General features: G+C 41.9%; 2 protein-coding genes across 2 annotated transcripts; both read right to left on the reverse strand.

Moving 5' to 3' along the window:
* Positions 1–4079, reverse strand: LOC141105063 (uncharacterized). Its single transcript, XM_073594896.1, has 7 exons — positions 3513–4079; positions 3323–3396; positions 3055–3204; positions 2783–2932; positions 2521–2670; positions 2281–2422; positions 1–1819 (listed from the first exon to the last, which is right to left on the reverse strand). Exons 1-7 carry the CDS (start codon positions 3595–3597, stop codon positions 135–137), a joined length of 2436 nt encoding a protein of 811 aa, XP_073450997.1. The 5' UTR covers positions 3598–4079; the 3' UTR covers positions 1–134.
* Positions 4080–18342: 14263 nt separating this feature from the next.
* LOC141105059 (uncharacterized) lies at positions 18343–22539 on the reverse strand. Its single transcript, XM_073594889.1, has 7 exons — positions 22113–22539; positions 21923–21996; positions 21655–21804; positions 21383–21532; positions 21121–21270; positions 20881–21022; positions 18343–20419 (listed from the first exon to the last, which is right to left on the reverse strand). The coding sequence occupies exons 1-7, from the start codon at positions 22195–22197 to the stop codon at positions 18663–18665; spliced, it is 2508 nt and encodes an 835-aa protein (XP_073450990.1). The 5' UTR covers positions 22198–22539; the 3' UTR covers positions 18343–18662.
* Positions 22540–22706: the final 167 nt, after the last annotated feature.

The raw sequence follows: 22706 nt of genomic DNA on the forward strand, positions 1-22706 counted from the left end.
TTTTTCTGGTGTTCAACAATTTGTTTATTTAGCGGATTGAAACATTTCCCAAACGCTGAACATAAATGAGGACGCTCACCAGTGTGAATTCTCTGACACCTACCAAGGTCTCTCTTTTCATTGAAAGGTTTCCCTCACTCTGAACATGAATACGGACGTTCACCTGTGTGAACTCTCTGGTGTCTAACAAGGTGTCCTTTACGAGTGAAAGATTTCCCGCACTCTGAACAGGAAAACGGACGCTCACCCGTGTGAAGCCTTTGGTGTTTCAAAAGTGCACCTTTTGTGATGAAAGATTTCCCGCACACTGAACATGAATAAGGGCGCTCTCCTGTGTGAACTCTACAGTGTTCATCAAGGTTTATTTTACGAGTGAAAGATTTCCCGCACTCTGAACATGAATAGGGACACTCACCAGTGTGAATTCTCTGGTGTTTCAAAAGTGATCCTTTTCTGGTGAAAGATTTCCCGCACTCTGAGCATGAATGAGGACGTATATCCGTGTGACTTATCTGATGGGAAACTAGGACTGATTGTTGAAAGAAACTTTTCCCGCACTCTGAACATGAATAAGGACGCTCACCTGTGTGATTTCTATGGTGTACAATAAGTTGTCCTTTATCACGAAAACATTTCCCACACTCTGAACATGAATAAAGATGTACACCTGTGTGGATGCTCTGGTGTCTTACAAGGTGTGCTGTCCGAGTGAAAGATTTCCCGCACTCTGAACACGAATAAGGGTGCTCACCTGTGTGAATTCTCTGGTGTTTAACAAGGTCTTTTTTGTGAGAGAAAGACTTCCCGCACTCTGAACATGAATAAGGACGCTCACCTGTGTGAATTTTCTGGTGTACAATAAGTTGTCCTTTCTCACTAAAACATTTCCCACACTCTGAACATGCATGAAGATGCTCAACCCTGTGAACTTTCTGGTGTCTAACAAGGTGTTCTTTGCGAATGAAAGATTTCCCACACTCTGAACATGAATAAGGACGCTCACCCGTGTGAACTCTCTGGTGTTTACAAAGTGATCCTTTTGTAATGAAAGATTTCCCGCACTCTGAACAAGGGAAAGGACGCTCACCCGTGTGACTTCTCTGGTGTTCAATAAGGTGTCCTTTTTTAAGGAAACATTTGCCACACTCTGAACAATGGAAAGGACGTTCACCTGAGTGAATTGTCTGATGTCTCAAAAGCTCTTTGTTTTCAGTGAAAGATTTCCCGCACTCTGAACATGACAATGTACTCTCTCCATTGTGAACCTTCTTATGGCTTAAAGAAGATATCAGGGGATTAGATACATCTGGTGATCTGTCAGCACTGTGAGAACTTGGAAGGACATCTGAAGTCATAGTATGGGATTTATCAGAAGGTTCCTCAGGATTAGAAGGATCCATTGATCTTAGATGGACATCTGAAGTCATAGTATGGGATTTATCAGAAGGTTCCTCAGGATTAGAAGGATCTATTGATCTTAGATGGACATCTGAAGTCATAGTATGGGATTTATCAGAAGGCTCCTCAGGATTAGAAGGATCCATTGATCTTAGATGGACATCTGAAGTCATAGTATGGGATTTCTCAGAAGGTTCCTCAGGATTAGAAGGACCCATTGATCTTGGATGGACATCTGAAGTCATAGTATGGGATTTATCAGAAGGTTCCTCAGGATTAGAAGGATCTGTGGATCTTGTCAACCAGTAAGTGTTCACTTTCGGAGAATATTGTGGAATGTCAGTATCTTCCGCCTTACAATCTGGAGATATAATAAGATGTCCCTCCGATGTATTTCTATTCCAGAAACACCGTCCATCTGCTGGAAAGCAATATTTAATATAAGTCATATCTGTTCTCATACATCTTGTATTCAGAAGTCATAGATCTATGTGTAGCTTTCAAAACGTTCCCAGAGCTCTGGTATTGGATTGGGTGCAATTATAACAGAAAACTACAAATAAAAACTAGATAATGATACAAAACACCCAAATCATACTAAGCAATAGTATTTCTGCATTGATGACAAGGTTATGGTGAAGAATGGGACTTTCCTCCACCTATTCTTTAAAACATATCAAATATACTATTCATATAGTGTACAGAAGTGGTGGTAAACTATAAAATGTGTACAGCAAAGCCTAAAACATACATTTTTAAAAGTGAATCTATCAAACTTCCACCAGACCTGTGCAAGAGAAATCACGAAATATCAAAAAATCCCAATATTTTATACACCGAAAAAAATGTGAACGGTTTTTGCATTTAGTGTTTATGACTTACTTGTGTCCATATGTAGAGAAGAGTCCTCCTGTTTACTTTCCATAATCATCTCCCCCTCCTCCATAGACTGCTGATCTCCACTCACCAACCTCTCTTCTTCTTCCTCTTTAATCTCAGCTTTGATGTCTCTCAGTTTTTCACCCTAAACCCCCAAAGATTTATAAATAGGAACAAGAGATTACATAGAAGAATGTCCTCTCATAGAATTATTTTAATTTTTTTTCCCCCAGTCCCATCTACCTGATCATTCTCTGTATAGTTCTGATCTTCCCGTGTAGAATCCTGGGAATACAGAGGACAACCCTCCTCCATAGACTGCTGATGTCTGGTCCCCAATGTCTCTTCTTCTTCCTCTTTAATCGCAGCTTTGATGTCTTTCACTTCTTCATCCTAAACCCCAAAGATGAAAGTATTCATTTATAAAAAAAGAAGATCAGATTACACAGAATATCATCTAATAGCTTAGAATACATTTTAGGTCTACATGCTCAGTTCCATCTACCTGATGATGGTGGGGGATGGTGTGATCTTCCTGTGTGGAATCCCGGGAATACAGAGGACCTCCCCCTCCCATAGATTGCTGAGCTCCACTCTTCGACATCTCTTCTTCTTCCTCTTTAATCTCAGATTTGATGTCTTTACGTTCTTCATTCTAAATTCCAGAGATGATAAAATATAACATATGGAAACACTGCTGCCAATAATAAGAGATGACATAGAACAATGTCCACTCATAGAATTATTTTTGAGTTCTTTTTGCCCAGTCCCATCTACCTGATTATTATCTGTATAGTTAACATCTTCCCGTGTAGAATTCTGGGAATACAGAGGACAACCCTCTTCCATAGACTGCTGATGTCTGGTCACCAACGTCTCTTCTTCTTCCTCTTTAATCTCAGCTTTGATGTCTTTCACTTCTTCATCCTAAACCCCAAAGATGATAGAATACATTTATAAAAAAAAAAAGACCAAGAGATTACAAAGAATGTCCTCTCATAGATTAGAATACATTTTTAAGGTCTACATGCTCAGTCCCATCTACCTGATCACGGTGAGGGATGGTGGAATACATATAATGGGGACATCTCTCTGGTGGGTTCTCATTACTGGATCCATCTGTAGGAAACACACACACTGACTGAATACATTGTTTCTATGTGTTTATCAGATGATGGGGGATCTAGGTGGATCCTCCGTACTGCTCTCCCCTTTACAATAAAATCTCCTCTTACCCGGTGATGTGAGGGGCGGCTGATTGTCCATCATGACGTCCTTGTAGAGATCCTTGTGTCCTTCTAAATACTCCCACTCCTCCATGGAGAAATAGACAGTGACATCCTGACACCTTATAGGAACCCGACACACACAATGATACAGTCACCATCCAGACACATCCCTTGTCTGTTACTGGATAATGTCCCAGAATTCCTGGCGCCGCTCACCTCTCCTGTCAGCACTACCCCAAGACAGCTTCATGAAAGTTGGATAAATGGCTCTATATTTAGGATGTGTCTGGTCTATAAACCAGAGGCTCTGGATGGACAGTTGGATACATGGGTCTATATTTAGGATATATCTGGTCTATAAACCATAACAGACATCACGGTGACTATGGAGGAAGAGGATGGACATGACGGGGGGTACTGGGTGTAAATATACAATAATATTTTATTACCTCCTCTACAGCTAGTTCCAGCAATGTCTCCTCTCTACTTCCCTTCAACTACAATTTTACTGGGAACTCCCAATTTATACTCCTATATCACTTCCTGTCTTTAGCTGACATCACTTCCTGTCTTTATCTTACATCACTTCCTGTCTGTGTGTTTCAAGTGAGATCGCCACCTTGTGTTGAATATAAATACTGCAGTCTACGTTATGTTTCATCTGTGTCCCCGCTGCCTTCCTGGTCCATTCCTCTGTCATGTTACATCCATGATTACACATGTAGATTATATCTCAGATACAATCCAGACAATAATAAAATGAAAACTATTTTTTGCTCATGTTTGATTGTTAATAAATATAAAACTAAATAATGAAAACCAAACCAAATAAAATTGAAATAAAATGTACTGGGCTCAAATCTAAAAGTTTTAACACATGTAGAAGAACATTTATTTTAGCCCAGTAATGATTTATTGATTTTGTTGCTGGGACCACAAGACAGGGAATAAAGAGATTGACAGTAAGACTGTCTGTGGTGACATGGGGGAAAACCAGTTGGGGGACCCACTGTGGTCTATGTAGAGATAGACTTACCTCTATGCCTCGTGCTGTATAGTGGGGTGGGGGGGAGGCAGAATTAACAATGTGATGTTTACTACCTCTGTGCACGCACCTGTGTCATATAAACCAAATGCCGAGTTACGTAGATGTGGTAGGGGTGACCCCAGAACTAGATGTGTTATCTCTACTAGCAACAGTGACTTTTTAAGCAAAGGTGTCTCTGGAAACCTCCATAGATCTCAGTGTGCCAGAGGTTACCTAGGACAACTATAGCGCCGCCCTGGTGGGCAAGAGTGTCTCTGCATGGAGTATTAAGAATGCGCTTGTGGGCATAGCCAACTCGCCCATGCACATGGGGCCTCCACTTTCCTCCTCCTCCTGTATGTGCCCAGGACAAGGCGGAGCCACGTACATGTGATTTCAACATTAGGACAGCGCCCCGAATTAGAAGTGAGCTGTATACCTGGTGTAACTGTATTGCCACTTGACGCTCTGTACTGTGAACCACTTGGCCCCATGATGCAGTACACATTGCCCCATTTAATGTGACATTTTGAAGGGGACACCACTGACCATGTATCCAGTTCCACCAGTCCAGACCTCCTATCACCTAAATCTCAGTGATGCAGTTGCAGGTTCTGCCACATAACAGCACGAACATCCAGCATGTTCAACTTGAATTGTTTAACTCTTCCATACTTACAGCTAGGTCCCTGAGGTCTCCATCAAGCAGAACTAGTCCCGGTAGCTGGGGCACCAACCACTCAGGAGGGAAACAGTGCACAGCTCCACTCACTATGCAGAGGACTTGTCACCCTTGCCCAGTACCAGTGCAGGTTCATCAAGCGCCCAGGATAAGAAGGCAACACTGTGCCCCCTTCTCTGCTCCTTTTGCAAGGTATAAAATAGGTGTGCTGCCCTGTGCCCACTCTCTGCCTCCTTGCTCTGACTTCTCATAGTTGGCATTGAGTGTTTACTGCATATGTGTGGTCAATTGTTTGCTTTCTAGCAACTAGAAGGTGATTGCACATGCATGGTGTGCTTTTGTGTCAGCTGAAGGTGTATGGGGTGGAGAGTGGGCATGTTGGAGCACAGAGACAGTAGCTGTCACAGAAGACATGAAGCTGTGGTCCACTGGTTGCTAGCCACTGATCTAAAGCTTGGTGCAGTGAGGGAGTGCCACCCCATTGTTGTGCCCTGGGCGGCTTCCCCTACTTCTCACCCCTTCTTCCGGGTCTGCCCTTGCCGATACTGTTCTCCCGCTGTCTGGCTGCCATATCATTCCCTTTTCACTTGTTCTTTGCAAAAGCATGTTCTCCACTTCACCCTATGTGTGCATAACAGATCCTGTTCTTTGCTATAAGCCATGTACCACCATGCACCCCTATGTGGTAACTTCAGACCAGATGTTTGAACAGTTACCAACTTTACTGGACACACTTCAACATTACAGTTCCCAGGTAATAGTCCATGGTCTAGAAGCATTCTAAAAAGAAAATGTGTTTCCCGTTCATCCATTGGATACTTCTGTGTCTCTTCTGTCGGATGAGTTGGTACTGCAGAGAAACTTTATTTGAAGTAAAGCTAAAATAGATTGGGATGGTCTAGCAAGACGTTTATTGTCTCTAATGCAAGAGTTTTTTGTGTACAACAGCGGGACTGAGACTATATGTGCAGTTCCAGACCAAAGGGATGCTGGCCAGTTTGTAGACATGGGCATGCTTCCTGCAGAAGGAAATATCCCTCTTGAGACAGAAGGCCTAAGACAGGATGAAGAACCAGGAGAAACCTTATTCATGAAACTCCCCTGCCTCTAGTGCTTATTGAGAGAAAATTCAAATAACCAGCCTTGATATTTATAACCTGCCTCAATACCTATAACTCTCCAGTCAATCCTGAAAAGGAGTGTCCAGGGGATAAATAATCTGAAGCCCTTGAGAACTGGGTTCTCTCTCAATAGGAGGGTTCCAAAGCCTGAGAGACTTCAGCCCTAAGCCAGCCCATGGACAATTCAGCTGTTCTAGAGGCATCAGCGGTGTCGGGGCTAAGGACCTGAATGGACCTTGTTAGAAGCTGATTGCAGGACTTCACCACAAGGGATCATGACTGTCTCACTCGCTAGACTGTGTCCGGAGGAAGTTGAAAGGTGTCAGCTGTCCTGGGGACTTGTGAGTAATTACCCTAAATTAATCCCGGTGTAGTGTTCTAGAGATTGCACTGGATACCAGCAGTTTTGTATTGTCGTAAGGCAACCAGATGTCAAAGGGACTTGCCTCATGGTCTTCAGTTGTGAGGTCTTAGACTGCTCAGAGACTTGTCTCATGGCCCCCAGTGGTGAGGTCTTACATTGCTTAGAAACCTGCCTCATGGTTCCCAGCTATGAGGTCCTACACTGCTCAGAGACTTGGCTTAAGGCCCCCAGCTGTGAGGACTTGCACTGCTCAGAAACCTGCCTCATGGTCCCAAGCTGTGAAGCATTAGACTGTCCAACACCCACAGATGTTTATGGAGAAGATTGTTCTCTATATGATGCGTCCTCGCAGGTGACAGCTCTTTTAAAACTGTGGGTGGGGCCACATGGTGTCGTCGCCGGATGACCCCGCACCTCTCTGATATGGCCTCCCCCGTAGCGTCAGAGGGGGCTGGGCCACCTGGTCCGCCCCCCTCTGACGCACGGGCACATTACTATGGCTTCCCCCGTATTTTTCGGTTCGTCGGTGAATGGACTACGTGGGACAGATTTATTTTTTTATTTTTTAATAAAGGACTTCTCCCACGGTGTGTGTTTTTTACCATTTTCACACTTTTTTTGTGAAATGCTATGGGTACAATGTACCCGTTAAACCAAAAAGAGAAAAATTTAACCCTGCGCTCACCCAACAGAAAAGCAGCTCACACAACAAATAGGATATTGTCAAAATTTCAGTGCATAGACAAGTGTAGCGCTCGTAAAAACTAATATAAATTTGTGAGAGTAAAGAAACGTCTATATAGTGATCAACAATAAATACAGAATATGATAAATTAACAAATAAAGTCTTTGATGATATTCAGGTGTTTTTTAGACTGAAAGAGGCTGATGTTAGTCCAAAAAAGTATATAATTCCTTATTCACCACGTGGGTAACGCATGCAAAGATGTGATGGACCCTCCACATAGAGAAAAAGTGAAGGCTTACCAGAAGGATTGAACTCATAGGAACGTACGTTCAATGAGTCAATCTAGCTTGTAGCCCCAACGGGCAATGAGAAGGAAGGGCCTCTCGATTAGATGGCGACAAGACTCCCAAACATATCCAGACTCCTGACGGAACTTTAGAATGGATGGCAGACCTTCCCATAGATCATCTCAGATAGCCCATATAGGAATAAAGAAGGGGGGCCACATAGCATAATACCGTTTTGTAAAAGAGATTTATTAAAATAAGTAAACAACTTACATTTCCGTAGTAAAAAAAGCGCTTCAAGTAAAAATTATGGCAGGCAGTGGAGTCTCCCGACGCGTTTCGTCTTATTAGACTTCATCTGGGGTACTCACCCACTGCTGCCATGCCCATTAATATAGATATCTTAGCCCCCTTAATGAGGATACAGCTCGTATCTAAATTTCATAGGTACTTCCGGGTTTGGCCAAGATGGCGGACCCGCGTGCGTTCCAAGCCTCTATTTCATGTGTGTATATGCGTTCCAGCACCATACTAGGGTGATATTATAAGATGTAATAAGATTAAAAGTGTAGGAATAAGCTAGGAATAGAGTCCACTTCCTTATAAAGATATCCCCAATACAAAATTATTGTTGTTATCCTCCATTCTCTAGTGGAGAGTATGATCCGAGATGCAGAAAAACGAGTGGCAGGACGTGCGTCACTCGGTCAAGTGGAATGAACGCACGTCACTTCCCTTCACATGGACCGCTGGAAGTAAACAGCGGTTCAAGCCTCGTTTTGATTCGTATCCACCTAGTGGTAGAGCGTGCGTCACCGCGTCGAATAAGGGGATGGCACGTGACTACCCATCACAAGTAAACAGCGGTTCAAGCCTCATTGTGGTAATAATATCCCCAGTGTCATCAGTTAAGCTTTATATTGACAACATTGGGAGAGCTCTGTGTATAAACTTAAATCATGTGCAGCCAGAGATATAAACTTCAAATGGATGCATGAATATGTGGAAATATGGAAATAATATACCGATAAGAATTAAATCAAGAATTAAATCAATCAATCAATGTATCTAATATATAGTGATATCGTGATGGAAAAAATTGATAAAATTACTAAAAAATTAATGAATAATGAGTGACGTGTTAAGGTTGCAATATAGAAATTTAATAAAAAAATATAAAAAAATTATAAAAAAAATTATAAAAAAAAAAAAATAAAAAAATAATAAAATAAAAAATAAAAAATAAAAATAAAAAATAAAAAAATAAAAAATAAAAAATAAATAATAAAAAATAAATAATAAAAAATAATAAAATTAAAATAAAAAATAAAGAATAAAAATAAATAAAGATAAATTGAAAATGTGAATGAAAATAGTGATAAATACCACCTTGGAAGGTAAGTGTTCTGATGTGAACCTAAAGAACAAAAATGTGAAAAAAATTAATAGTGAAAATGTCCATGAAGCATTTCTATGTATGTATATAAATTTGGCTACCATAGACCCGAGATGTATCCTCAAAAGAGTTCTACGCAATTATACATCGACATAGAGAACCTCTATTTGCTCTCAGGTGAATGAATTAGGAGTCATTGATAAATGCATTAATATCGATTTCCATATTCATACCCCTTGGGGAGAGGGACTGTAGCTCATGTATCCAGAATGTCTCTAGACGTGAGACTCCCCTGGTCTTGGCACCCCCTCTCCAAGGTGGGGTGTATTGGTCAATGACTAGAAATTGTGAACCTAGTGGGTTACCGTTATGGAATTCCTTGAAATGTCTGGGTACGCTATGTTTAGACTTCCTCCCTTTAATGAGGGCAATATGTTCGCCTACTCTTCTGGTGAAGGTTCTCGTTGTGCGGCCAACATATTGTTGGCCACATGGACATGTAATCAAATATACTACATATCTGGAATTACATGTACAGAAAGTCTTTATAGTATACCTTTTCCCAGTAACCGACGACATAAAATCAGTTGTCTTGCGTCCCGTTAGTGTATTGTGTTGACATACAACACATCTCTTACACGGAAAAAATCCAGTCAAGTTATGGAAAAAAGAAGGACGCACTGGAGGGTCAGTAACATTAGGTGCCACTAAACCACGTAGGGATGGTGCTCCTTTAAAAATTAGTTTGGCTTGTTCAGGTAACATTTTACCCAAAATATTATCTTGCTTCAAAACTCCCCAATGTTTTTTTACAATGCTTTTGATTTGTTTATGTTGCACTGAGTATGAGGTTAACATTGCCCACTTATATGTGGAATCTGGTTCACTGTCAGGTTTCACCTCAAACAGGGAATTCCTATCCATATTAGTGACTCTCCGGAGCTCTAATTCCAGAGTAATATTATCATACCCCTTGTCGAGAAAACGTTGTTTTAAAATGTTTGCTTGTTCTATAAACACATCTAAATTTGTACAGTTCCTGCGAAGATGCAGAAACTGACTACGAGGGACTGCATTAAGCCAAGATCTATGATGACAGCTATCCCTGGGGATAAAGCTGTTTCGATCTGTTGGCTTGAAATAGGTGTTGAATTCGAATTGATTATTAACGATCTTAATTTCCAGGTCAAGGAAGTGGATCACATTTTCACTAGCTTCATAAGATAAGGAGATACCTCTATCGTTGGTGTTAAGGTACTCGAAAAATTGTTTCAATGTTTCTGAAGTACCACTCCATAGGAGGAGGATGTCGTCTATATATCTGGCCCACAGGACCAATGAGGTGGTTCTATGGGCATAGACGACATCCTCCTCCCACTTGGCCATGAAGAGGTTCGCAAGACTCGGAGCGAATTTCGCTCCCATGGCCTCTCCACGTTGTTGCAAATAGTACCGTTGATCGAACCAAAACATAACTATTTTTGGTTCGATCAACGGTACTATTTGCAACAACGTGGAGTGGCCATGGGAGCGAAATTCGCTCCGAGTCTTGCGAACCTCTTCATGGCCAAGTGGGAGGAGGATGTCGTCTATGCCCACAGAACCACCTCATTGGTCCTGTGGGCCAGATATATAGACGACATCCTCCTCCTATGGAGTGGTACTTCAGAAACATTGAAACAATTTTTCGAGTACCTTAACACCAACGATAGAGGTATCTCCTTATCTTATGAAGCTAGTGAAAATGTGATCCACTTCCTTGACCTGGAAATTAAGATCGTTAATAATCAATTCGAATTCAACACCTATTTCAAGCCAACAGATCGAAACAGCTTTATCCCCAGGGATAGCTGTCATCATAGATCTTGGCTTAATGCAGTCCCTCGTAGTCAGTTTCTGCGTCTTCGCAGGAACTGTACAAATTTAGATGTGTTTATAGAACAAGGAAACATTTTAAAACAACGTTTTCTCGACAAGGGGTATGATAATATTACTCTGGAATTAGAGCTCCGGAGAGTCACTAATATGGATAGGAATTCCCTGTTTGAGGTGAAACCTGACAGTGAACCAGATTCCACATATAAGTGGGCAATGTTAACCTCATACTCAGTGCAACATAAACAAATCAAAAGCATTGTAAAAAAACATTGGGGAGTTTTGAAGCAAGATAATATTTTGGGTAAAATGTTACCTGAACAAGCCAAACTAATTTTTAAAGGAGCACCATCCCTATGTGGTTTAGTGGCACCTAATGTTACTGACCCTCCAGTGCGTCCTTCTTTTTTCCATAACTTGACTGGATTTTTTCCGTGTAAGAGATGTGTTGTATGTCAACACAATACACTAACGGGACGCAAGACAACTGATTTTATGTCGTCGGTTACTGGGAAAAGGTATACTATAAAGCCTTTCTGTACATGTAATTCCAGATATGTAGTATATTTGATTACATGTCCATGTGGCCAACAATATGTTGGCCGCACAACGAGAACCTTCACCAGAAGAGTAGGCGAACATATTGCCCTCATTAAAGGGAGGAAGTCTAAACATAGCGTACCCAGACATTTCAAGGAATTCCATAACGGTAACCCACTAGGTTCACAATTTCTAGTCATTGACCAATACACCCCACCTTGGAGAGGGGGTGCCAAGACTAGAGGTCGACCGATATGGGTTTTTCTTTGGCCGATGCCGATATTTAGAAATCGCGGTGGCCGATGGCCGATATATGATGCCGATTTTTTTGGGCCGATATATTAGGCCGATTTTTTTTTTTTTTTTTCTTTTTCCCCCTTCATCTCATAAAATCTAACAGTTAGACCCCTTTCACACTGGGGCATTTTTTTAGGCGCTTTTGGGCTAAAAATAGCGCCTGTAAAGTGCCAGTAAAACGGCTCCCCTGCAGTCTCAGTGTGATATTCCGAGTGCTTTCACACTGAGGCGATGCGCTGGCAGGATGTAAAAAAAAGTCCTGCAAGCAGCATCTTTGCAGCGGTGTATACCGCTCCTCCACCACTCCTGCCCATTGAAATGAATGCGCACCGCTGCCGAAGCACCTGCATAGCGTTTTGGCAGCAGCACTTCAGGGGCGCATTTAACCCCTTCCTTGGCCGCTAGCTGGGTTATAAGCGCCCCGCTAGCAGCCGAATAGCGCCGCTAAAATGACGGTAAAGCGCCGCTAAAACTAACAGCGTTTTACCGTCAACGCATGCCTGCTCCAGTGTGTAAGCAATCTTAAGTAATAAGTGATACAGAAAATTTTTTACATTTAAACATTTATTGAACAAAACAAACCTCCAATCAGTTCACTTGTATATATAATTTAGATTAAAAAAAATAACTATATCTTAAATATTAAATACACAAAAACAGGTAATCAAAACTTTTGGACGAAAAAAAAAAAATGCGCTAACTTTACTGTTTATTTTTTTTTTTTTAATTAGTGTATTTTTTTTTTAAAAATTGCGTTTGAAAGACCGCTGCGCAAATACCGTGTGACATAAAATATTGCAACAACCGCTATTTTATTCCCTAGGGTCTCTGCTAAAAAAAATATATATAATGTTTGGGGGTTCCAATTGATTTTCTAGCAGAAAATATAGGATTTTTACTTGTAAGCAACAAATGTCAAAAAAGATTTAGTCTTTAAATGGTTAAACTGAGAAATTCTCCACGGAGTTCAGTCTATTGATAAAAAGAACCCGAAGAGATACAAATGTATCTTCTTATCAGATTTGGCTGCCCAGAGGAGGAGAGAAGACAAACTTTAAACAGCTTGCAATTGACTTCTATTACAGAAGTCATTTGCAAGTCCCGCTGAAGTTATAATCGGCTTTTTTTATCAGCACAATCGGCCGATCGGCCGATGTATCGGTTGACCTCTAGCCAAGACCAGGGGAGTCTCACGTCTAGAGACATTCTGGATACATGAGCTACAGTACAGTCCCTCTCCCCAAGGGGTATGAATATGGAAATCGATATTAATGCATTTATCAATGACTCCTAATTCATTCACCTGAGAGCAAATAGAGGTTCTCTATGTCGATGTATAATTGTGTAGAACTCTTTTGAGGATACATCTCGGGTCTATGGTGGCCAAATTTATATACATACATAGAAATGCTTCATGGACATTTTCAATATTAAGTTTTTTCACATTTTTGTTCTTTAGGTTCACATCAGAACACTTACCTTCTAAGGTGGTATTTATCACTATTTTCATTCACATTTTCAATTTATCTTTATTTATTTTTATTCTTTATTTTTTATTTTTATTTTATTATTTTTTATTATTTATTTTTTATTTATTTTTTATTTTTTATTTTTTTATTTTTTTTTTTTTATTTTATTATTTTTTTTTTTTTTTTTTTTTATAATTTTTTTTATTATTTTTTTATATTTTTTTATTAAATTTCTATATTGCAACCTTAACACGTCACTCATTATTCATTAATTTTTTAGTAATTTTATCAATTTTTTCCATCACGATATCACTATATATTAGATACATTGATTGATTGATTTAATTCTTGATTTAATTCTTATCGGTATATTATTTCCATATTTCCACATATTCATGCATCCATTTGAAGTTTATATCTCTGGCTGCACATGATTTAAGTTTATACACAGAGCTCTCCCAATGTTGTCAATATAAAGCTTAACTGATGACACTGGGGAGATTATTACCACAATGAGGCTTGAACCGCTGTTTACTTGTGATGGGTAGTCACGTGCCATCCCCTTATTCGACGCGGTGACGCACGCTCTACCACTAGGTGGATACGAATCAAAACGAGGCTTGAACCGCTGTTTACTTCCAGCGGTCCATGTGAAGGGAAGTGACGTGCGTTCATTCCACTTGACCGAGTGACGCACGTCCTGCCACTCGTTTTTCCGCATCTCGGATCATACTCTCCACTAGAGAATGGAGGATAACAACAATAATTTTGTATTGGGGATATCTTTATAAGGAAGTGGACTCTATTCCTAGCTTATTCCTACACTTTTAATCTTATTACATCTTATAATATCACCCTAGTATGGTGCTGGAACGCATATACACACATGAAATAGAGGCTTGGAACGCACGCGGGTCCGCCATCTTGGCCAAACCCGGAAGTACCTATGAAATTTAGATACGAGCTGTATCCTCATTAAGGGGGCTAAGATATCTATATTAATGGGTATGGCAGCAGTGGGTGAGTACCCCAGATGAAGTCTAATAAGACGAAACACGTCGGGAGACTCCACTGCCTGCCATAATTTTTACTTGAAGCGCTTTTTTTACTACGGAAATGTAAGTTGTTTACTTATTTTAATAAATCTCTTTTACAAAACGGTATTATGCTATGTGGCCCCCCTTCTTTATTCCTATATGGGCTATCTGAGATGATCTATGGGAAGGTCTGCCATCCATTCTAAAGTTCCGTCAGGAGTCTGGATATGTTTGGGAGTCTTGTCGCCATCTAATCGAGAGGCCCTTCCTTCTCATTGCCTGTTGGGGCTACAAGCTAGATTGACTCATTGAACGTACGTTCCTATGAGTTCAATCCTTCTGGTAAGCCTTCACTTTTTCTCTATGTGGAGGGTCCATCACATCTTTGCATGCGTTACCCACGTGGTGAATAAGGAATTATATACTTTTTTGGACTAACATCAGCCTCTTTCAGTCTAAAAAACACCTGAATATCATCAAAGACTTTATTTGTTAATTTATCATATTCTGTATTTATTGTTGATCACTATAGACGTTTCTTTACTCTCACAAATTTATATTAGTTTTTACGAGCGCTACACTTGTCTATGCACTACAATGTACCCGTTGCCATTTCAAACAGAGGGGGACCGGGATCTGGGGGTCCCCTTGTCAAAGGGGGCTTCCAGATTCCCATAAGCCCCCTGCCCACAGACTCCCACAACCAACGGGCAAGGGTTGTGGGGATGAGGCCCTTCTCCCCATCAACATGGGGACAAGGTGCTTTGGGGGGCTACCCCAAAGCACCCTCCCAATGTTGAGAGCATGTGGCCTGGTACGGTTCAGGAGGGGGGGGCGCTCTCTCCTGCGGCCTGCCAGGTTGCATGCTCAGATAAGGGTCTGGTATGGATTTTTGGGGGGACCCCACGCCATTTTTTTGTACCCCCCAGGTACGAAGTCTAAAGGAATATTACACTTTTATTGTTTCACTTTAAACATTATTAAAATCACTGCTCCCGAAAAAACGGCCGTTTTTAAAACTTTTTTTTGCATTGATACATGTCCCCTGGGGCAGGACCCAGGTCCCCAAACACTTTTTAAGACAATACCATGCATATAAGCTTTTAAAATTAGCACTTTTGATTTTTCATGTTCTCCGACAGATCTCCGCCACCATCCACATTACATTCTCCGACAGATCTCCCCCCCCCACCATCTACACTACATTCTCCGACAGATCTCCTCCACCATCCACTCTACATTCTCCGACAGATCTCCCCCCACCATCCACACTACATTCTCTGGCAGATCTCCTCCATCATCCACACTACATTCTCCAACAGATCTCCTCCACAATCCACACTGCATTCTCTGACAGATCTCCTCCACCATCCACACTACATTCTCCGACAGATCTCCTCCACCATCCACACTACATTCTCCGACAGATCTCCACCAACGACACTTCATTCTCCGACAGATCTCCTCCACCAACTACAGTACATTCTTCGACAGATCTCCTCCATCATCCACACTACATTCTCCAACAGATCTCCTCCACCATCCACACTACATTCTCCGACAGCTCTCCTCCACCATCCACACTACATTCTCCGACAGCTCTCCTCCCACCATCCACACTACATTCTCCGACAGATCCCCTCCACCATCCACACTACATTCTCCGACAGCTCTCCTCCACCATCCACACCGACAGATCTCCTCCACCATCCACACTACATTCTCCGACATCTCTCCTCCCACCATCCACACTACATTCTCCGACAGATCTCCTCCACCATCCATACTACAGTCTCCGACAGATCTCCTCCACCATCCACACTACATTCTCCGACAGATCTCCACCAACGACACTTCATTCTCCGACAGATCTCCTCCACCAACTACAGTACATTCTTCGACAGATCTCCTCCATCATCCACACTACATTCTCCAACAGATCTCCTCCACCATCCACACTACATTCTCCGACAGCTCTCCTCCACCATCCACACTACATTCTCCGACAGCTCTCCTCCCACCATCCACACTACATTCTCCGACAGATCCCCTCCACCATCCACACTACATTCTCCGACAGCTCTCCTCCACCATCCACACCGACAGATCTCCTCCACCATCCACACTACATTCTCCGACATCTCTCCTCCCACCATCCACACTACATTCTCCGACAGATCTCCTCCACCATCCATACTACAGTCTCCGACAGATCTCCTCCACCATCCACACTACATTCTCCGACAGCTCTCCTCCACCATCCACACTACATTCTCCGACAGATCTCCTCCACCATCCACACTACATTCTCTGACAGCTCTCCTCCACCATCCACACTACATTCTCCGACAGCTCTCCTCCACCATCCACACTACATTCTCCGACAGATCTCCTCCCACCATCCACACTACATTCTCCGACAGATCTCCTCCACCATCCACACTACATTCTGCGACAGATCTCCTTCACCATCCACACTACATTCTCCGACAGATCTCCTCCACCATCCACACTACATTCTCCGACAGATCTCCTCCACCATCCACACTACATTCTCCGACAGATCTCCACCAACGACACTACATTCTCCGACAGATCTCCTCCACCAACTACAGTACATTCTTCGACAGATCTCCTCCATCATTCACACTACATTCTCCAACAGATCTCCTCCACCATCCACACTACATTCTCCGACAGCTCTCCTCCACCATCCACACTACATTCTCCGACAGCTCTCCTCCCACCATCCACACTACATTCTCCGACAGATCCCCTCCACCATCCACACTACATTCTCCGACAGCTCTCCTCCACCATCCACACCGACAGATCTCCTCCACCATCCACACTACATTCTCCGACATCTCTCCTCCCACCATCCACACTACATTCTCCGACAGATCTCCTCCACCATCCATACTACAGTCTCCGACAGATCTCCTCCACCATCCACACTACATTCTCCGACAGATCTCCCCCCACCATCCACACTACATTCTCCGACAGATCTCCTCCACCATCCACACTACATTCTCCGACAGCTCTCCTCCCACCATCCACACTGCATTCTCTGACAGATCTCCTCCACCATCCACACTACATTCTCCGACAGATCTCCTCCACCATCCACACTACATTCTCCGACAGATCTCCTCCACCATCCACACTACATTCTCCGACAGCTCTCCTCCACCATCCACACTACATTCTCTGACAGTTCTCCTCCACCATCCACACTACATTCTCCGACAGCTCTCCTCCACCATCCACACTACATTCTCTGACAGATCTCCTCCACCATCCACACTACATTCTCCGACATCTCTCCTCCCATCATCCACACTACATTCTCCGACATTTTCAGGCAACTCTTCCATCTTTTTTGCAGTAGTTTCTCTTGCCAGCTAATCAATGTGTGTTTACAAAACCAATAATCTTTGTAATTTTCTGTAAGTGTGCTGTTTCCCCATTGACCACAGTTGGGCAATGTTCATGGTCTGTCGGTGTAAATATTGGACTTACTCAGTACCGTTTTATTGGAGAACCACGTTCCTTTAATTTATTCTTTATGTCTATATATCTGTCGAACCACACCCCTAAAAACTCAAACATTTTTACTATACCCCCGATGTGCTTTGTACACCACTTGTCTCTATCTGACCCCCTCCCTAGGAGAATCTGAGGCTCGTGGGGGTCACATTTATTCCCTTGTTATGTCCCATCATCAGTGTCCTCACCTGTATGAATTTTCTGGTGTCTAACAAGGTCCTCTTTGTGAATGAAACATTTCTCGCACCCTAAACATGAGTCAGGGTCCTCACCTGTGTGCTTTTTCTGGTTTCTCACAAGTTCCTTTTTTTCTGAGTGAAAGATTTCCCACACTCTGAACATGAATAAAGACCCTCATCTGTGTGAATTCTCTGGTGTATAACAAGGTCTCTTTTACGAATGAAGGATTTCCCGCACTGTAAACACGGATAAAGGACACTCACCCGTGTGAATTCTCATATATTCAAAAAGCACTCCTTCCTGAGCGAAAGGTTTCCCCGCACTCACCTGTGAGAATTTTCTGTTGTATAAGGAGATGTTCTTTCCTAATGAAACATCTCCCACACATTGAACATGAATAAGGACGTTCACCCGTGTGTATTCTCTGGTGTGTAATACGTTTTTCTTTCTGAAGGAAACATTTGCCGCACTCTCTCAATAAGGGAAAGGACGCTCAGTAGTATGAAGTTTTTCTGGTGTTCAACAATTTGTTTATTTAGCGGATTGAAACATTTCCCAAACGCTGAAAATAAATGAGGATGCTCTCCAGTGTGAATTCTCTGACATCTACCAAGGTCTCTCTTTTCATTGAAAGGTTTCCCTCACTCTGAACATGAATACGGACGTTCACCCGTGTGAATTCTCTGGTGTCTAACGAGGTGTCCTTTACGAGTGAAAGATTTCCCGCACTCTGAACAGGAAAACGGACGCTCACCCGTGTGAAGCCTTTGGTGTTTCAAAAGTGCACCTTTTGTGATGAAAGATTTCCCGCACTCTGAACATGAATAAGGGCGCTCTCCTGTGTGAACTCTACAGTGTTCATCGAGGTTTATTTTACGAGTGAAAGATTTCCCGCACTCTGAACATGAATAAGGACGCTCACCAGTGTGAATTCTCTGGTGTTTCAAAAGTGATCCTTTTCTGGTGAAAGATTTCCCGCACTCTGAGCATGAATGAGGACGTATATCCGTGTGACTTATCTGATGGGAAACTAGGACTGATTTCTGAAAGAAACTTTTCCCGCACTCTGAACATGAATAAGGACGCTCACCTGTGTGATTTCTCTGGTGTACAATAAGTTGTCCTTTATCACGAAAACATTTCCCACACTCTGAACACGAATAAAGATGTACACCTGTGTGGATGCTCTGGTGTCTTACAAGGTGTGCTGTCCGAGTGAAAGATTTCCCGCACTCTGAACACGAATAAGGGTGCTCACCTGTGTGAATTCTCTGGTGTTTAACAAGGTCTTTTTTGTGAGAGAAAGACTTCCCGCACTCTGAACATGAATAAGGACGCTCACCTGTGTGAATTTTCTGGTGTACAATAAGTTGTCCTTTCTCACTAAAACATTTCCCACACTCTGAACATGCATGAAGATGCTCAACCCTGTGAACTTTCTGGTGTCTAACAAGGTGTTCTTTGCGAATGAAAGATTTCCCACACTCTGAACATGAATAAGGACGCTCACCCGTGTGAACTCTCTGGTGTTTACAAAGTGATCCTTTTGTAATGAAAGATTTCCCGCACTCTGAACAAGGGAAAGGACGCTCACCCGTGTGACTTCTCTGGTGTTCAATAAGGTGTCCTTTTTTAAGGAAACATTTACCACACTCTGAACAATGGAAAGGACGTTCACCTGAGTGAATTGTCTGATGTCTCAAAAGCTCTTTGTTTTCAGTGAAAGATTTCCCGCACTCTGAACATGACAATGTACTCTCTCCATTGTGAACCTTCTTATGGCTTAAAGAAGATATCAGGGGATTAGATAGATCTGGTGATCTGTCAGCACTGTGAGAACTTGGAAGGACATCTGAAGTCATAGTATGGGATTTATCAGAAGGTTCCTCAGGATTAGAAGGATCCATTGATCTTAGATGGACATCTGAAGTCATAGTATGGGATTTATCAGAAGGCTCCTCAGGATTAGAAGGATCCATTGATCTTAGATGGACATCTGAAGTCATAGTATGGGATTTATCAGAAGGTTCCTCAGGATTAGAAGGATCTATTGATCTTAGATGGACATCTGAAGTCATAGTATGGGATTTCTCAGAAGGCTCCTCAGGATTAGAAGGATCCATTGATCTTAGATGGACATCTGAAGTCATAGTATGGGATTTCTCAGAAGGTTCCTCAGGATTAGAAGGATCCATTGATCTTGGATGGACATCTGAAGTCATAGTATGGGATTTATCAGAAGGTTCCTCAGGATTAGAAGGATCTGTGGATCTTGTCAACCAGTAAGTGTTCACTTTCGGAGAATATTGTGGAATGTCAGTATCTTCCGCCTTACAATCTGGAGATATAATAAGATGTCCCTCCGATGTATTTCTATTCCAGAAACACCGTCCATCTGCTGGAAAGCAATATTTAATATAAGTCATATCTGTTCTCATACATCTTGTATTCAGAAGTCAGAGATCTATGTGTAGCTTTCAAAACGTTCCCAGAGCTCTGGTATTGGATTGGGTGCAATTATAACAGAAAACTACAAATAAAAACTAGATAATGATACAAAACACCCAAATCATACTAAGCAATAGTATTTCTGCATTGATGACAAGGTTATGGTGAAGAATGGGACTTTCCTCCACCTATTCTTTAAAACATATCAAATATACTATACATATAGTGTACAGAAGTGGTGGTAAACTATAAAATGTGTACAGCAAAGCCTAAAACATACATTTTTAAAAGTGAATCTATCAAACTTCCACCAGACCTGTGCAAGAGAAATCACGAAATATCAAAAAATCCCAATATTTTATACACCGAAAAAAATGTGAACGGTTTTTGCATTTAGTGTTTATGACTTACTTGTGTCCATATGTAGAGAAGAGTCCTCCTGTTTACTTTCCATAATCATCTCCCCCTCCTCCATAGACTGCTGATCTCCACTCACCAACCTCTCTTCTTCTTCCTCTTTAATCTCAGCTTTGATGTCTCTCAGTTTTTCACCCTAAACCCCCAAAGATTTATAAATAGGAACAAGAGATTACATAGAAGAATGTCCTCTCATAGAATTATTTTAATTTTTTTTCCCCCAGTCCCATCTACCTGATTATTCTCTGTATAGTTCTGATCTTCCCGTGTAGAATCCTGGGAATACAGAGGACAACCCTCCTCCATAGACTGCTGATGTCTGGTCCCCAATGTCTCTTCTTCTTCCTCTTTAATCGCAGCTTTGATGTCTTTCACTTCTTCATCCTAAACCCCAAAGATGAAAGTATTCATTTATAAAAAAAGAAGATCAGATTACATAGAATATCATCTAATAGCTTAGAATACATTTTAGGTCTACATGCTCAGTTCCATCTACCTGATGATGGTGAGGGATGGTGTAATCTTCCTGTGTGGAATCCCGGGAATACAGAGGACCTCCCCCTCCCATAGATTGCTGAGCTCCACTCTTCGACATCTCTTCTTCTTCCTCTTTAATCTCAGATTTGATGTCTTTCCGTTCTTCATTCTAAATTCCAGAGATGATAAAATATAACATATGGAAACACTGCTGCCAATAATAAGAGATGACATAGAACAATGTCCACTCATAGAATTATTTTTGAGTTCTTTTTGCCCAGTCCCATCTACCTGATTATTATCTGTATAGTTAACATCTTCCCGTGTAGAATTCTGGGAATACAGAGGACAACCCTCTTCCATAGACTGCTGATGTCTGGTCACCAACGTCTCTTCTTCTTCCTCTTTAATCTCAGCTTTGATGTCTTTCACTTCTTCATCCTAAACCCCAAAGATGATAGAATACATTTATAAAAAAAAAAAGACCAAGAGATTACAAAGAATGTCCTCTCATAGATTAGAATACATTTTTAAGGTCTACATGCTCAGTCCCATCTACCTGATCACGGTGAGGGATGGTGGAATACATATAATGGGGACATCGCTCTGGTGGGTTCTCATTACTGGATCCATCTGTAGGAAACACACACACTGACTGAATACATTGTTTCTATGTGTTTATCAGATGATGGGGGATCTAGGTGGATCCTCCGTACTGCTCTCCCCTTTACAATAAAGTCTCCTCTTACCCGGTGATGTGAGGGGCGGCTGATTGTCCATCATGACGTCCTTGTAGAGATCCTTGTGTCCTTCTAAATACTCCCACTCCTCCATGGAGAAATAGACAGTGACATCCTGACACCTTATAGGAACCTGACACACACAATGATACAGTCACCATCCAGACACATCCCTTGTCTGTTACTGGATAATGTCCCAGAATTCCTGGCGCCGCTCACCTCTCCTGTCAGCACTACCCCAAGACAGCTTCATGAAAGTTGGATAAATGGCTCTATATTTAGGATGTATCTGGTCTATAAACCAGAGGCTCTGGATGGACAGTTGGATACATGGGTCTATATTTAGGATATATCTGGTCTATAAACCATAACAGACATCACGGTGACTATGGAGGAAGAGGATGGACATGACGGGGGGTACTGGGTGTAAATATACAATAATATTTTATTACCTCCTCTACAGCTAGTTCCAGCAATGTCTCATCTCTACTTCCCTTCAACTACAATTTTACTGGGAACTCCCAATTTATACTCCTATATCACTTCCTGTCTTTAGCTGACATCACTTCCTGTCTTTATCTTACATCACTTCCTGTCTGTGTG

The sequence above is a fragment of the Aquarana catesbeiana genome, linkage group LG08, assembly GCF_042186555.1.
Source record: "Aquarana catesbeiana isolate 2022-GZ linkage group LG08, ASM4218655v1, whole genome shotgun sequence".
Classification (NCBI taxonomy): domain Eukaryota; kingdom Metazoa; phylum Chordata; class Amphibia; order Anura; family Ranidae; genus Aquarana; species Aquarana catesbeiana.

What these genes read in the sequence shown, in the direction of transcription:
- LOC141105063 (XM_073594896.1), bottom strand. Translation starts at nt 3,597, where the DNA reads ATGGAGGAGTGGGAGTATTTAGAAGGACACAAGGATCTCTACAAGGAC. An exon ending in GCCGCCCCTCACATCACCGG is followed by an intron (nt 3,397 to 3,512) that starts GTAAGAGGAGAT and finishes TGTTTCCTACAG; the next exon opens with ATGGATCCAGTAATGAGAAC. An exon ending in TTCTCTACATATGGACACAA is followed by an intron (nt 1,820 to 2,280) that starts GTAAGTCATAAA and finishes ATTGCTTTCCAG; the next exon opens with CAGATGGACGGTGTTTCTGG.
- LOC141105059 (XM_073594889.1), bottom strand. Translation starts at nt 22,197, where the DNA reads ATGGAGGAGTGGGAGTATTTAGAAGGACACAAGGATCTCTACAAGGAC. An exon ending in CCATCCCTCACCGTGATCAG is followed by an intron (nt 21,805 to 21,922) that starts GTAGATGGGACT and finishes TTTGGGGTTTAG; the next exon opens with GATGAAGAAGTGAAAGACAT. An exon ending in ACTATACAGATAATAATCAG is followed by an intron (nt 21,533 to 21,654) that starts GTAGATGGGACT and finishes TCTGGAATTTAG; the next exon opens with AATGAAGAACGGAAAGACAT.